This window comes from Selaginella moellendorffii, unplaced genomic scaffold, assembly GCF_000143415.4.
Source record: "Selaginella moellendorffii unplaced genomic scaffold, v1.0 SELMOscaffold_4, whole genome shotgun sequence".
NCBI classification, from domain to species: Eukaryota; Viridiplantae; Streptophyta; class Lycopodiopsida; order Selaginellales; family Selaginellaceae; genus Selaginella; species Selaginella moellendorffii.
Window position 1 is genome coordinate 3,348,776 of NW_003314265.1, and position 15,574 is coordinate 3,364,349.

At 39.2% G+C, this 15,574-nt stretch overlaps 1 protein-coding gene across 1 annotated transcript; it reads right to left on the reverse strand.

The window, feature by feature from the left end:
• Positions 1–4,957: 4,957 nt before the first annotated feature.
• LOC9654084 (pentatricopeptide repeat-containing protein At4g02750) lies at positions 4,958–7,933 on the reverse strand. Its single transcript, XM_024669039.1, has one exon. It carries the CDS (start codon positions 7,931–7,933, stop codon positions 4,958–4,960), a length of 2,976 nt encoding a protein of 991 aa, XP_024524807.1.
• Positions 7,934–15,574: the final 7,641 nt, after the last annotated feature.

The window sequence follows — 15,574 nt, forward strand, 5'->3', positions numbered from 1 at the left end:
CTTGGGCTTAGATGCAAGCCGGACGCAAAACAAGGACAAGCACACAAGCGGAAGCTACACTATGCCTTAAGTTGGTTGGCCATGCCCGACCTACCCACTATCCCTACTATACATTTGGAACCCCCCCACAGGCCCCCCCCCCCCTTCAGGAACACACGCTTTAGGCTTTCACCCCAAGCCTCCCTTAGTATCAGGAGTTAATCTCTAGGACAAGCTCAAAACTTACTAAATATGGAATGGCACTAGAATGCAAATTTAGGCCAATCTCTACATTCCGTAGATATGCCAAATGAGCAAATTTGGACACTTTCCATAAATAACATTTGGGACCGAAATGAGACTAACACAAAGGGCATGATAGCAAGGGTGTTTGGCAGACACGGTAAGCTATCATGTAGCGATATTGAGGGACCAATCTCAATACACAAGGGTTCTTGTCAAGCCAGTGCAAGACAGAGCAAAAGAGAATTAAAAAGCCAAGCCAAGTATGCTTGGCTGAATAGACACTTAGGAATTCCGTCCTTATGCTCATCTGGCCAAGTACAGATGCAAAGTCTAGTTTACTAACACTTGAACAAGAGGGGCTGATAAAGGGTCCAGCAATACCAACCTCCTGCCATCGTGGCAGTAAGGTAAGAGTGTCCGTAAGGATTGGCCGATAGGTAGCTTTCGATACCCGAAATCACATTCGCAACACTCAATGCAAGACAGAGCAAAAGAGAACTAAAAAGCCAAGCCAAGTATGTTTGGCTGAATAAACATTTAGGAATTCCGTCCTTATGCTCATCTGGCCAAGTACAGATGTAAAGTCCAATTTACTAACACTTGAACAAGAGGGGCTGATAAAGGGTCCAGCAATACCGACTTCCTGCCATCGTGGCAGTAAGGTAAGAGTGTCCGTAAGGACTGGCCGGTAGGTAACTTTCGATACCTGAAGTTACATTCGCGACAGTAGCTGGTAATGTTAAGGAATTGGTCTCGGATACTGACTAAGGTATCTTCGACTTTGGTTAACTTGGTTGCTAGAGAGCTTTGAGTGATGATTCACTCGTGCTTTCTTCTAACTTTGTTATAGTGTTGATGGCATTAAAGTGATGCCTTGTCGTTGACATTGTTGATGTTGAGACTCGAGTGATATGAAATGTCTCTCCTTAGGATTGATATTGAGTTTCACTAGTCTTCATGAAGATCGTATTGATGATTTAGCTTTAGCTTTGTGTTGTTGGCATTCATGCATTTGCTAATTAGTAACTATATTAACATTCAAATAAACTGAGTGGCAAGTTGAATTAATTATGTTCTAGACGAGATTATTTAGTAGGGGTTGAGTTTGAGCTTTTCCTTGAAAAGTGATTTAGTTGTAGACAATGCTAACTCTACAAAAAGAAGAGTTAATGATTGATATTGGAATATTTGAATCTTTATTAGATTTGAGTTGAAATATATTGATCATTGATGATTCTTCTTGTGCTTGTGGTGAAGTGAGTTACGTCTTGCTATAGATGGATTCATGGAGGATTGTTTAATGATCACTTGTTGAGCATAGCTTTGTTATGCTTAATTTTTGGATTGATGTAGATATGCTCTTCATTAGCTTGCATTATGAAGTTTAGCTTATGAATATGTTGAGAAGGATATTATTTGTTATACCATGATTTCTTCTTTAGCATTAAAGTTAGTTCATGCAAGACTCGTGATCATTGCTAAACAAGACTTAGCTATAGGCTTTTTTGAACTTTTGGTTCCTTAAGTTTTTATATTTATGGTCTATTTGTTAGAAATTATTGGAGAAGGCATTTTGGCTTATTAGCTTCAATGTTGAAGTTAGTATTTTGCATTTAACAATCATTAGTGATGATTGACTATCAACTAGAGTAATTAATTATCCTTATCAAAGGTTTTGCTTGATTATTGTTGATCTAGAATGATTTGTTGTTTTTCGGGATGGTGGATTCTTTCTTCAATGATGATTGTACATCTCTCTATTGATAGGATGATTGATAATTTTTCATGATGGTTAGTTGTTCTTTTTGATAGCTTATGGCTTTTCGCAATACCACATATTTTTTGTGATTTGCTTTGGATTGGTCTTTTGAGTTTGAGGCATTAGTAGAATGTTACTAACACTTGCTTAAGCAACTTAGGTTTCTTCATATTGTTGACCGATTTATTTAGTTTGGCTGGTGGGATAGTTGGCATGAACGAGTGTGTGTTAGTTTTACCACATTCATTCTATTCTATTGATTGTTGCTTGAGTTAACTTTAATAGATTAGGATGTTATTTCCTTCGGGTGATACAATCACGTGCATTTTGCTTGCCAATCAATGATAATTTGTGATCTTTTAGTTGTCTTTTGTCTATTGTTTAGCATGCTATCTACAATCTTTGATAGTTAAATTTTTATCATTGAGTTTACTTGATGATATATTTGTTATTGAATTTTGTTGGATGGTGAATTCTATATTTTTCTACTCTGATGATCTCAATGGTTTCTATACTCTACTACTTGTTTATCGGATGATAACTTACTTAGAATACTTTTGTGTTCTAATACCAGATTTATTCACTAATAATTAAGTCTCTAAGATATCATTGTCTATGACTTTGATATTATCCCTCTATGAATCTTTGAGTTTGGGCTAGTATAGGCAAATTAGCTTCAACACTTCATGTGCATGGTGAAATCTTTAGTCATGGGGTAGCTACTATCGACTAGTCACATAACCCGCCTTTTTGTCGATGTTTCTTATTCCATTAAAAGGGTGTGACCATGTAAACAACTCTAACTACCTATTTACAGTAGTCTATTTAAACCTTACAGATAGATTAGTTGGTGTATTTCTCACATAATGTGATCACTATGAACTTTTTCTAGAGTTGTTTCCTTACTGGTGATCTAGACTCGAGTATATATCGACGAGGATGTTAATCTTCCCTAAGAGGGGGAGAATGTCGCAAATGTGACTTCAGGTATCGAAGTTACCTGTTGGCTAGTCCTTTCGGATATTTTTTCTTTACTACCATGACGGCAAAAGGTTAGTATTGCTGGATCCTTTATCAGTCTCCGCCTAAGGTAGTTGAGAAACTGATCATCACATATGCACATAGATTGGAAGGGCATTAAGGAAGGAAATCTTAAGTTGTCATTTAGTCAAACATACTTGACATGGTGATAAGAAACTCATGATGTTGACTTAGTGTTGAGAACCCCCGCGATATTAAAATTATTCTCTCAATATTCACTAGATGGGGGACTCCAAATGTATAGTAGGGATAATGGGTAGGTCAAGCATAACCAACAAACCTAAAGTATAGTTTAGCTCCCACTTGCATGTCTATCCTTATTTTATGTCCAGCTTGGGTCTAAGCCTAAACTCCACATCATGCTAGCTGGTGGAGTACCTATATCCTTGCGTTAGGCCACCGGTATGCTGAAATAACGCCAAACTCTGTTTAGCTCTGTTTTGCGTGTTAGTTCTAGCATTAGGATGCTGAATACTCTAAGATTGTTCCAAGTTACTCTATGCTTCTATCCCTTCACTCTTTGGGTTATATGCTTAAGAATTGTTCTATGGTCCGGTTCCTTCGCTCCTCAGCTCCATGCTTGGGAGTTTGGCACCGTTCCTTCGTTCAGTGGCCCAAGGCTTTGAAATTTGGGTTTCACACCACTGTCCTTTGGACACATAGCATATGACACGTGGCATATAGAGGGTTTAGGTTCCGCTTTGTGGTTATCCTACGGTAAATCACCATAAGATAAAAGCTAAAAACCATATGCACTACACAAAAGATATAACCTTATAAGTGATATAGAGAGATAAGCCAAAGGCCCCAATCCTCATGAGCAAACAAACCAATGTGTTTCTACAACTTCTGAAACAGTAATTGCAAGTGTTTCAAATGATCTTTTAATGTTTCATTGAATACTATATATTATTAATACATAAGATAACAAATGTGTCCAAATAATCTTTAAATATTTTATCCATCATTGTTCTAAACATTGATAGAGCATTATATAGCATAAGTGAGGAACTTATAAGACCAGTAACAAGTTTTAAAAGTTTTTTTTTCCACATTTTGATCTGCCACCTGTATCTAATGATATCCAGACTATAAATCAAGTTGCAAAAAATATTTAGCCTTTAAAATTTGGTCTAACAAAGTCATTAATGTGAGGCAAAGGATAATTATTCTTGACTATAATCTTGTTGAGAGCTTAATAATTGATACACATCCTCATAGTACCATCCTTTTTCACAACAAAAAAGATCGATGCTTCATAAAGCAATTTACTTAATTGGATATAACCTTTTTCAAGGAGTTATGTGAATTATTTCTTGAATTCATTCATCTTCTTAATGTTCAAATGGTATAAAGCCTTTATAGGTTGTTTATAACCTGAAACAACCTTAATCCGATAATCAACTTCATAGCTAGGGTAGCTTTAATGGCAAATCTTTCAAAAAGATATGTCCTAATTCATCACCAACAACTCCAATGCCATCCCCCTCAAGCGTGGTTGTCAATTGGACTATTACCAATTGTTTGAAATCTTGTCATACCACTCAAATCCTTCCCTTGACCTCATCATCAATTACTATTGGCATCTCTTGCTTATCTATTGTGTTATCCTATTAAGCATCCCTCAAGCTGTTGTTGGGTGTTGCTTGAAAATGTAAATCTCATCCTCACCTTGGACAAGGATTATATATGAGTTTCTCTCTGGGAGGAATATCAATCACAAAATTTGCTAAAATTTTAGTTTTTTTCCTCTCATTTGTAAGAGCTCCAAGCCAGGTTTGCCAAATGCAAGCTTCAACAAGCAATTCCAAAGGGAAGTTAATCTATGTTGTGCTCTTATTGTATACTATGTCTCAGTGCTAGCTTTTTAGCTTTTATTATGGATTTTGTTTCTAAGGTTTTATGATGGTGTTTTAAGCATTTTTTCCAACGTTATTTACAGTTTCCATTTAGACCGGACAACAAGACATAAGGAGCGGAAGTTTTTGTTGGATTGAGCTCCAAAGCTCGTGATGCTGCTCGGATACCCCGCTCAACATGTCCATAGCTTCTGCAACCAGCTAATAGAGCCAGCCATGCTAAGTCCTCGGGCTGGAAGGGCATGCTGCCAATCAGCTCCTCTGCTTCTTCCAGCTTTCCAGACCGGGCAAACAGATCGACCATGCACGTAAAATGCTCCACAGTCTCTTCAACTTCGTAGTCTTGCTTCATCGAGACGAAGTAGTCACAACCAACTTCAACAAGGCCCGCATGGCTGCAAGCCGAGAGAATGCTGAGGAAGGTGACGTTCTCAGGATGAACGCCTTGGAGCACCATAAGCCTGAAGAAGCTCAGCGTCTGGTGGCCGCGCCCGTTCTCAGCATAAGCTTGTAGCATCGCAGACCCTGGGATGACACCGACGGTTGGAAGCCTTTCAAAGATGATCCTGGCTCGATCGACACAGCCACACTTGGAGTAGAGACTCAAAAGGGCATTCTGAAGTTGAGGATGGTGATCCAAGTTGCAACAGGAAATCTCGTCATGAAGAAGTCTGACTTGGGTAACTTCGGGAATGGAGGCACAGGCATCGACAACGCTGATGAAGGTTACGTGATCGGGCTGGACACCTTCGGCGTCCATTCTAGCGAAGCTGTGAAGAGCGAGGCGGCCGTGACCATTGTGAGCGTAAGCCGAGATCAACGCAGTCCACACCACCACGTTCGGCAGAACCACCTTGTCAAAAACGTGCTCTATTTCGTCTATGCACCCCCACTTGGAGTACATGGTGATGAGAGAACTGGCTATGGCGGCCCGTGTGTCCAAACCAGCGTCAGTAATGCTCGAGTGGATGACTTTGCCTTCAGCTCTGGCTTGCACTACTCCACACGCATCGAGAACCGTGGTGTAGGCAATGACGTCCGGCTGGATGCCTTCGAGCAGCATCCGGTGGAAGAGTTGAAGAGCGCTGGAGCTGAGGTTGTTTTGAGCGAAGGCCGAGATCATCGAAGTCCAAAGAACGACTTCATCGACTTCTTCAGAGTTGCTGCTGTGATCCTGGAAAGAAGAAAGTCGGCTGTGGCTTTGGCTGATGGCTGCGAAGACGAGCCACGCATCGTGTGGACTCCGGCATTTCCCGTACATGTCGACCAACGAAGCAGCAATGAGCAGCCTGGAGAACGAGGAGAAACAAGCAGCGTCGAGCTCCTGGTGGATCAACTTTCCTTCGGCAAGAGTTCTTTGGCAGCCGCAGGCTTCCACAATGGCTGCGAGCGATATCTCGTCAACCCGTGTGCCTTCCAAGTCGAATCGCCAACACAGGTCTGTGATCATCTGTCTTACTGGCCAGCCTTCGACACAAGCTTTAACCATCGTTGTCCAGGAAGCAGCGTCTGGACACGGCATTCTTTCAAGCAGCTCCCGAGCGTCGAAAATCCGTCCTGAGTTCACATAAGCTTGGATCAGAGTGCTCCACGCTGCGGCGTCGGAGCTGGGCAGCCTGTCGAAAACCTCCCGGCTCTCGTCAAGCTGACCGCTGTGCACGAAAGCGGTGATGGTGGCGCTCCAGGATCCAGAGTTCCGTCCAGGCATTCGATCGAACAGGGTCTTGGGATCTTCTTCCAGCTCCTCTCCCGGCTCCGAACTAGCGACAATCAAAGCATTCCAGGCGACAACGTCCCAGCAAGGCATTCTCCAGAAAACTCTAGCAGAAGAGGTGGCATGCCCGTTCTGGGCATACCCCCACAGCATGGCAGTCCAGGAAACCAAGTCCCGCTCGGGCATCTCCGCGAAAGCCCGCTCGGCGCCGTCGATGTCTCCCGCGCTGGCGAGCCCGCCGATCATGGCCGTCCACGTGGCCGCGTTCTTGGAATCCATGGAGAAAAAGACCACCTGGGCTTCGTCCATGTAGCCGTTCCTCGCGAGTGCCCCAACGAGCGCGTTCCAGAGGGAGATCCATCGCTCCGGCGCTCCATCAGCGGCGATTCGAGCGTCGCCAACGAATCCGTGCTCGCCAAGCGCCGAGACGATGAGCGTCCAGGACACAGAGTCGCGCTGGGGCATCAGATCGAAGATGGATTTTGCGCATTCCAGATGCCCGATCGCGGCATGCGCCTGGATCGCGGAATTCCAAGAGACGGCGCTTCGTTGGGACATTCGCGCGAAGATTTCTTGGATGGATTCGAGAGCACCGACGCTGGAGAGGGCGGCGATCATGGCGTTGCAAGAGACGGCGTTGTGCTCGGGCATTGAATCGAACACGGAACGCGCGGCGTCGAGATTCCCTGCGCGGGAATATGCGGCGATGGCGGCGGTGCCGGACACTAGCTCCCGCGCAGGGAGCAGGGAGTATATTCGCTCCACGAGTGTGGCATCTGCGCTGGGTGCCGAGATCAGGGCCGTCCAGGAGGCGAGGTCTCGGCCGGGCATCGAGTCAAATATTCGCAGTCCTTTGTCGAGATGCCCGTTTTGGACATATGCGGTAATCATTGCGTTCCAGGATACAACGTTTCGCTGTGGCATATTCGCGAAGAACTGTGATGCTGCCTCCAATTGGCTGTTTTGAGAGTAGGCACTCAGCATTGTTGTCCAGGAAACCACATTCTTGTCCTGCATCGCATCGAAAGCGCATCTGGCGTCGTGTAGATGCCCGTTTTGGGAATATACTGCCATTATGATGTTTTGCGAGAAAACGTTTGGATGCCAGATGCGGGCAAGGCAGTCTTGAGCATCTGTGACACTCCCGCACATACCATACATTCTCACCAGGAGATTCCCAACGACCGTGCCTCGATCTAACCCGAGCTCCGTGACTCTGGCGTGGAGGCTTTTGGCAGCTGCCAAATCTCCTGCGGCCGCGCATTGCTGGATCATGGATTGAATGCTGATGTTGTTGCTCCATTCCTCTTTTCTTCTTCTGGCCAAGCTGATCATCCCATGGCAAATTCAATGAGTGGGCCTTGCTTGAGGCTGATGCAGTATAAGAGATCCTGAAATGCTAGGCACAAGTAGACGGTGCGTTGTTCGTCTAAGGAATCTGCATGTCTTTCCTTGTTGAGGAGCAAAAAACCGTGTATATTTCACAGTTTCTATCTGAATAAGGTTTATCGTTGATCTCTCTGTGAGTTCTTTAGCTATGTTCTACTGACCGAAGCCACCCCGAGTCATGGCATTGGAGGAACAGGGCGTTAACTAGGCGGCCTTTGCTGTCAAACTGTTAGTCTTGGATCGCGCTAAGCTTATGAAGAGGATGGTCCAATCACATCCCAAGCGAAGGCAGAAGATTCGATGTGTGGATTGCATGCCACCTGAACAAGTTACCATGTAAGCTGTTTGGGCTTCGTGTCTAGAACATGTTACAAGGGGCATTTCTGAGGGCGAAAATGACATTGGAATGTTTTCCAGAACATTGGCTTAGCATGTAAAAGCAGCATGCCTCAGGAGATTTTCATGCGTTGAAGAGGAGCTACGCCACTACATGCAGTTCTAAAACCAACTCAGGTTTCTACTAGTTTTGCTTGAGGACGTATTGAAGGATGATGGCAAGATGTAGGACCTAATGCTGTGACCATATCGATTGAGTTGGCAAAGATCCATGTGACATCTTCAAACCTTTGGATCCCCGCACTGAAGGTAATATTGAACTTTGAAAAGAAAGAATGTTTTTTAGTGTGCCATTTCTCCATCTTTGCAAAGTAGCCACCTTACTATTCTTTTAGCATGGTTATTCTTGGACTTGGTCACGTCCTCATGCCACTTGCTAGATCAAGCAAAATATTTGATTAGGGGAGAGAGAGAGAGGTTTTGGTGTAATTGAGCTAACCTTTGTAAGCATGCTAAATAATTTTTAAAAAACAGTTCAAAGATTCACATATAAGCACAATAGTTAGATCTTAGTTAGCAATACTAAGGAATTATAATTGCTAAAGTAAGCATTAATGACATCCTATTAATATTTCAAATCTAAAAGACCAATCCAAATCAAACCACAAATAATATTTAGCAATGTAAAAAGCAAGAAGCCATCAAAATAATAACTATTACAAAACAATGTCAACTATCCATTTTTTAAAATGGTAGATTCTTCTTCAATATGATTGTGCATCTCTATCAATGGGTCCATTACCAATAATAATCAAGTAAAACTTTTAACAAGGATAATTAATATTATGAATATGATTATGGGTATCAAAAGTTATTTAGCATCCAATTCTTTTGGATATTCTTTCCTTTTTGCCACAATGGCAAGAGGTCTATATTGTTGGACACTTTATTAATCTTCAGTCAAGCTAATTAAGAAATTGGTCTTTACATATGCACTTGGTCAAAGGAGCATAAGTATGGAATTTCTACGTGCTATAGCTAACTATACTATACTTAGTAAAGAGTTCCCATCTGGTCATGTTTTGCACTAGCTAGTGACAAAAACCCTTGAATATTGAGATTAATCCTTTAATATTGTTAGATGATAATTTACTATGTCTGTCAAACACCCTCGCTATCATGCCCTATATATTGATCCCATTTGGTCCCAATAACTATTTATGGAAAGTATATAAATTTGTTAATTAGGCATATTTATCGAATGTAGAGATTGTCTTAAAAGTTGTTGGTTTTTGTTAGATTTGAGTTAAGGTTATATCGATCATATTGCACTTGTTATAAAGTGAGTTGCACTTTGCTATAAAAGATAGTTTCATGGCATATTAGCTTGGAGATCACCAATTAAGTATAGCTTCATTAGATTAATACAAATATGTTCTTCATTAACTCTTGCATTAAAAGTTTGACTTATAAATGTATTGAGGAAGATATTGTTAGTTATACTAAATTGATGCAAAACTTGTGATTATTCTTATATGGGATATAGCTATATCTTTATTCAATTTTTTGGTTCTTTGAGTTCTAGTGTTCATTATTTTATTTATTAGGAGTTATCAAGGAAAGCATATTAGCTCATTAGCTCTAATGTTTAATCTGATTCTTGCATATAGTAATAATTAAGAATGATTAATCATCATTTAGGATAACTAATTGTAGTACATGTGGTTTTAACCCTTTACCTTATGGTGATTTACCATACAATAACCACAAAATGGAACATAAACCCATAGCTACATATTTAAGGGCAATGGAGCAAAATTTAAATTTTAAGGTTTTGGGCTATTAAATGAAGGGATGGAGCAAAACTCCCAAGCATACATCCAAAAAGTGAAGGAACTAAAGTATGGATGGACTCTCAAATGTATAGTGTAAATAGTAAAAGGACAAAAGCATGGAGCAACATTGGAATAATCATAGAGCATTCAATATTCTAATGCTATGACCAACATACAAAATAGAGCCAAATGAAATTTGGCACTATTTTAGCATATTGGTGGTCTAATATGAGAATAAAAGTACTCCACTAGCTAGCATGGTATAGAATTTGGGATTAGACCCAAGCCAAATGCAAAACAAAGACAAGTACAAAAGCAAAAGTTATATTATGCCTTAGGTTGATTAGCCATGCCCAACTTCACTATTATCTCTATTATACATTTGGAACCCCTTAATTCTATCCTTATGCTATATATGAGGATTCGTTTCTCAACTAGCTTAGGCATAGACTAATAAAGGGTTTAGCAATATCGAACTCTTGCCATAATAGCAATAAAAAAAAAATCTAAAAGGACTTGCCAATAGATAACTTTTGATATTTGCAATCACATTCACAACATTCTTCCCCCTTTAAAGAAGATTGACGTTCTCATTAATATATATTTTAGTTTAAACCATTGCCAAAGAAACAACTCCAAAAAAAGTTTATGGTGTTCACATTTTATGAGAAATGCACCAATTTAAATGAGTTAAAGGGATAACCTTTTGTCCAACACATATGTGCTACAACTTAGACACCTTTTAGTTGTTACCAACAAGGAAATAACTAATAGAATTAGTCATCCTTGCTAGTCTGGATGTCATCTAATTTACAAAACATAATATACCCTTGCTATAGGTGATATAGAGAGAGAAGTCAAAAGCCTTAACCTTCATAAATAAAAAAATTAAATCTGTCAGTAAGGTTTAGATAGAATTCTATAAACAAGCAGTTAGAATTGTTTATATGGCTATGCCCTTTAAACAAAATTAGGAACATTGAAATAGAGGCAGGTGATGTGATCAATTGATAATAGTTATCTTATGACTAGAGATTTCACCATGCATATAAAGTGCCAAAACTAACCTGCCTATACTAGCCTAACCCAAAGATCAATAAATGGACAATATCAAAATCATAGATAAAGATATTTTAGAGAAAATAATTTATCAATGAATAAATTGTATATTAAAGCACAAAAGTATTCCAATAAAATATTATCTTATAAAACAAGATTATAAGATAGGAACCACCAAGATCATTATAGTGTGAAGACATAGGATTAGCCATCTAATAAACATCAAATAGCAAAGATACCATCAAGAAAACTTAATAATAAATTTCAACTATCAAAGATTATATTGTTTTATCACTAGGGTGATGATACAATAACATATAAAAACCACTAAAACCCTTGTGTTCTTGTAAAAAACACCAATTAGACATTGATAGCATGTTAAACAACTTATAAAAGACAACTTAAAAAACATAAAGTATCATTGAGTAATAAAAAAAAATGCTCATGAATGTACCACCTAAAGGAAATAATATTCTAATCTAACAAAACCAACTTGAGCAACAATCAACAAAACAAAATGAATATAATAAAAACAATAAACACACATTCATATGAATTATCACACTAGTGAGTCTAAAGAGATCTTAGTCATCAATACTAAAGAACCATAGTTGCTAAAGTAAACATCAGTAACATCCTACTACTAACTCAAACCCAAGAGATTAATCCAGAGCAATTCACAAAGAACTGTGGTTATGTAGAAAGCAAAATAAAATGATCAAGATAATAATTAACTATCATGAAAGATCACTAATCATCCCATCAATAAAAAAACACATAATCATCTTTGAAGAAATAATCCACCATCCTGAAAAATGGCAAACCATCTAACATCAACAATAATCATGTAAAACCTCTAACAAAGATAATTAACTATCCTAAATGATAGTCAATTATCACCAATGATTACTAGATGTGAGAACCAACTTGATTTACAGAATTAATGAGTTACAATGCTTTCCTTGAGAACTCCTAACAAATAAAAAATTGAGTACATAAACCACCAAAAACTTGAAAAATCTATATCTAAATCTTGTATAATAACACCCATAAGTCTTGTATCATTCAACTTCAATGCAAAAAAATAAATCATGGTATACCCCACAATAACCATCTCAGCACATCTATAAGACAAACTTAATAATGAAAAGTTAATGAAGAATATATTTACATTAATCCAAAAACTAAGCACAATGAAACTATGCTTAATAATTTATTGTGAATGTGATTGCGAGTATCAAATGTTATATGTCAATAAATCTTTTTGGATATTTTTTCTTTACTACTATGATGGTAAGAAATCGGTATTGTTGGATATTTTATCAATCCCTCTTGTGCTAGTGGAGTTAATTAGGCATTTCGAGTGGGGTTGGGTAGTTTTTGAGCTGAGCTCAAGTTAATAAAAGTTAATGAAAGTCAATATAGTCCAGCATACAAAAGTTGATGTTGAAATGATTGGTTCAGAATGAACCAACAATTTTATTTAAAACTTAAGACATATTTTTGGTCCAAGAAAAAGTTAAATAATATATATTCAATAAGAAAATAAGTATCATGAGTCAAAGAAGAAACTCTATAATACCACTAAAAAATTTGACTAAAAGAAAAACTAAACTTAGTCTTCCTCGGCATCCACATCTATAAAGGGAGGAGTTTATATAGTATTATGCTCTCTAACTGTGGGCTCTTGTTGTATATAAGCTTTTGCCATTGCTTTTGCATAATATGGCAAATTATAGCCCACGTTATTGATCCACCTAATATACACAACCATGATGGAATTACTATAATGAGAAATTTATACTTTAGTATCACCTATTATGAAATGTCCTAAGAACACCTTCAAATGCACTCTCCTTCTCTAGTGCAAAAACTACATGGCCAAGCACCATCGAACCAAAATTTGCTGTAGCGTCAAGCATAATCCCTTTAAGAGGACAAAATAGCTCTAGGAGGATTTACATGGCCTTTGGTGAATAGTGTCGATAGCCAGGGAACTCTATATGATGGTCCTCGTCGATGACATTCGGGATGATGTTTGTTGAGCTATCATATCTTGGCAATGCCAAACCTACACACTCATCAGCTCATGTAATACTGTGATGGCAAGAGTAGTAGTAAAGAGCATGGTAGTTCTATGCTAAAACCTACAATGAAAAGAGGCAATTAATTTAATATATGAAAAACAAGGAAATGCAAACCTTTTGGATTCAGCCACTTGTTCTTTTTGTTTAGACTGGGATGTTTGAGAGTAGGCAACCCAATGCAAACTCAACCAATCTAGAGTTATCATTCTTTGCCATTGTTGCAAAAAGACCTCCCCAAAATAAAGAATAGGGAAAAATGACTAGCATAATGCCCTCATATCGCAACACCTTGGATGCCACATCCACTGCTTGAGAAATATAGTCTGGTCAAAGGATGTTTCAAGATGGAGTGTTGCCTTGTAAAGGTGGTAACCCATTAGGCAAGTCGAAGAATGCGAAGTTGATGCCAAAGGTATTGTTCATTCCCAATCCTTGCATCCATCTATAAAACATAAAAGACTCTTGGCTCACATCGTTGGAAAGCTAAAAGTAGTACCCAATAACTATTTCCACGTTGCCAACACTTCCTGTAGGAGAAAGAAGGCAAACCTAAATAGTGTTCAAAATTGGGAAATATTAAAGTTAATACATGTTTTTTTTCACACCTGTTTGTGTGAAGCTATTGAAGATAACTCATGGAGGTCATCCTCTGTAGCAATGGGGAGTGTAGCGCATGTGATTATGGGATGAGATTTGGATATACTGTCACCGTGGATCCTTGGAACCTTGAGGGATAAATAGGGATAAAATAGCCATTAAAGGCTCTCTCATTAAGCAATTGCCCCTTTTTTTAGTTGGCTTAAGAGGAGAGAGATAAGGTGCGTTACATGTGGTATCGAAGCAAATGGCACAGGTTTGATTCCCATTGATTAGTAGCTACTTAAAAATATAATATACCCTTGAGCAAGATATATTCCTACCCCTAAATTTGAAATCGTATGTATTGGACATCCATGCGTACATCTTTCCTCTTATGTGAAGTATCCACGGACAAAGGTATCCACTGTAGGACTGCGATATGGGTGGATGACTAGTTGCTTCACATGGAATAGCTAGTTTATACAATGGAAGGATTGATAGATTAAGTGCGAAAATGGAGGTGTTAGTTCCCTTTGGCTCAATAGGGGTTGTTGTTGGATCCTTTGAACTTTAGGGGATAAATGGGCATAAAATAGCCACTAAGGGCTCTCTCATAAAGCAATTGCCCTTTTTCCTAGTTGGCTTAAGGGGAGAGAGATAAAGTGCGTTACAGGGAGGGATGGAAAGAATGCATTTGTACGTCAGCGTATAGAGTGTTAGCTGGTTTCTTTGACATCTACAACCAAATTACAATAAGCAAGGTCATTGGAAATCAAGTTCTTACTCTCTTGGATATCCTTACTATGAAGTTACCTTCATATATTTCAAGCAGTCGGGGTTGGACGAGCAATGGCAGTAGGATCTGGGGAATGAGTAATTGTTGTAGGATGAGATGGGGTAGGAGAGTTTTCAACCGGGTTCTCCATTTGTTCCTCTTTGGTCTGCTCAATATGAATCTCATCCCTATATTGAGGCATCTCCACTCCCTCCAAAAGTGCCTCTACAATAGGAAGTTTTACTCATCAAACCTAAATGGCACTCTAGGTAAAGATTGAGCTCAAAAGGTGATGATGGCATTTGCTTCCACAACTCCAAATACCATGGATAAAGTTCTCACTCTCACGCAATGGGACAATGAAACTCTAGTTTATATATGCCAAGCTTCTTCCCACTAGTTAAGAGCTTGAGAAAAACACTTGTTGTGTACATGAGAGCACCTGGGCAATGATTTAAATACCTTCAAAAGAGCTATGATTAAATAACCAAGTCAATGTCTTGCAATATACTTATATGCCATATAACACGAGAAAAATGGTTGGCCTGGTTAGTTCTTGAAATCCATGGAGCTTGAGCTACCATCAGGAAGCCATCCATACCCAAGCTCTTAAAGGGAAGCTCAGACATATTCTGGAAGTGTTATGTTAGTGTAGGCACTAATAAGGAACTTTGTATTCCAGCGGCCACCAAAGTGCCTGAGGTGGAGTTTGGGCCCACTTCATATTTTTTCTTTTTCTTTAAAAGAAAATAGTACCACCTAAAAAAGTTGTTGGAGCTAAGAAGACACAAAAAGTTGAATTTAACACTGATGAAGATATTATAATTGATATGTCCATTGGCATATCAATAGAGACGCAATTGCTTAAAGATCCACCGCCTCCACCACCATCACCTCTGCCATCACCACCTCCACC

Excerpts from the sequence above, each read along its gene's own strand:
- LOC9654084 (XM_024669039.1), bottom strand. The coding sequence starts at position 7,933 with ATGATCAGCTTGGCCAGAAGAAGAAAAGAGGAATGGAGCAACAACATC.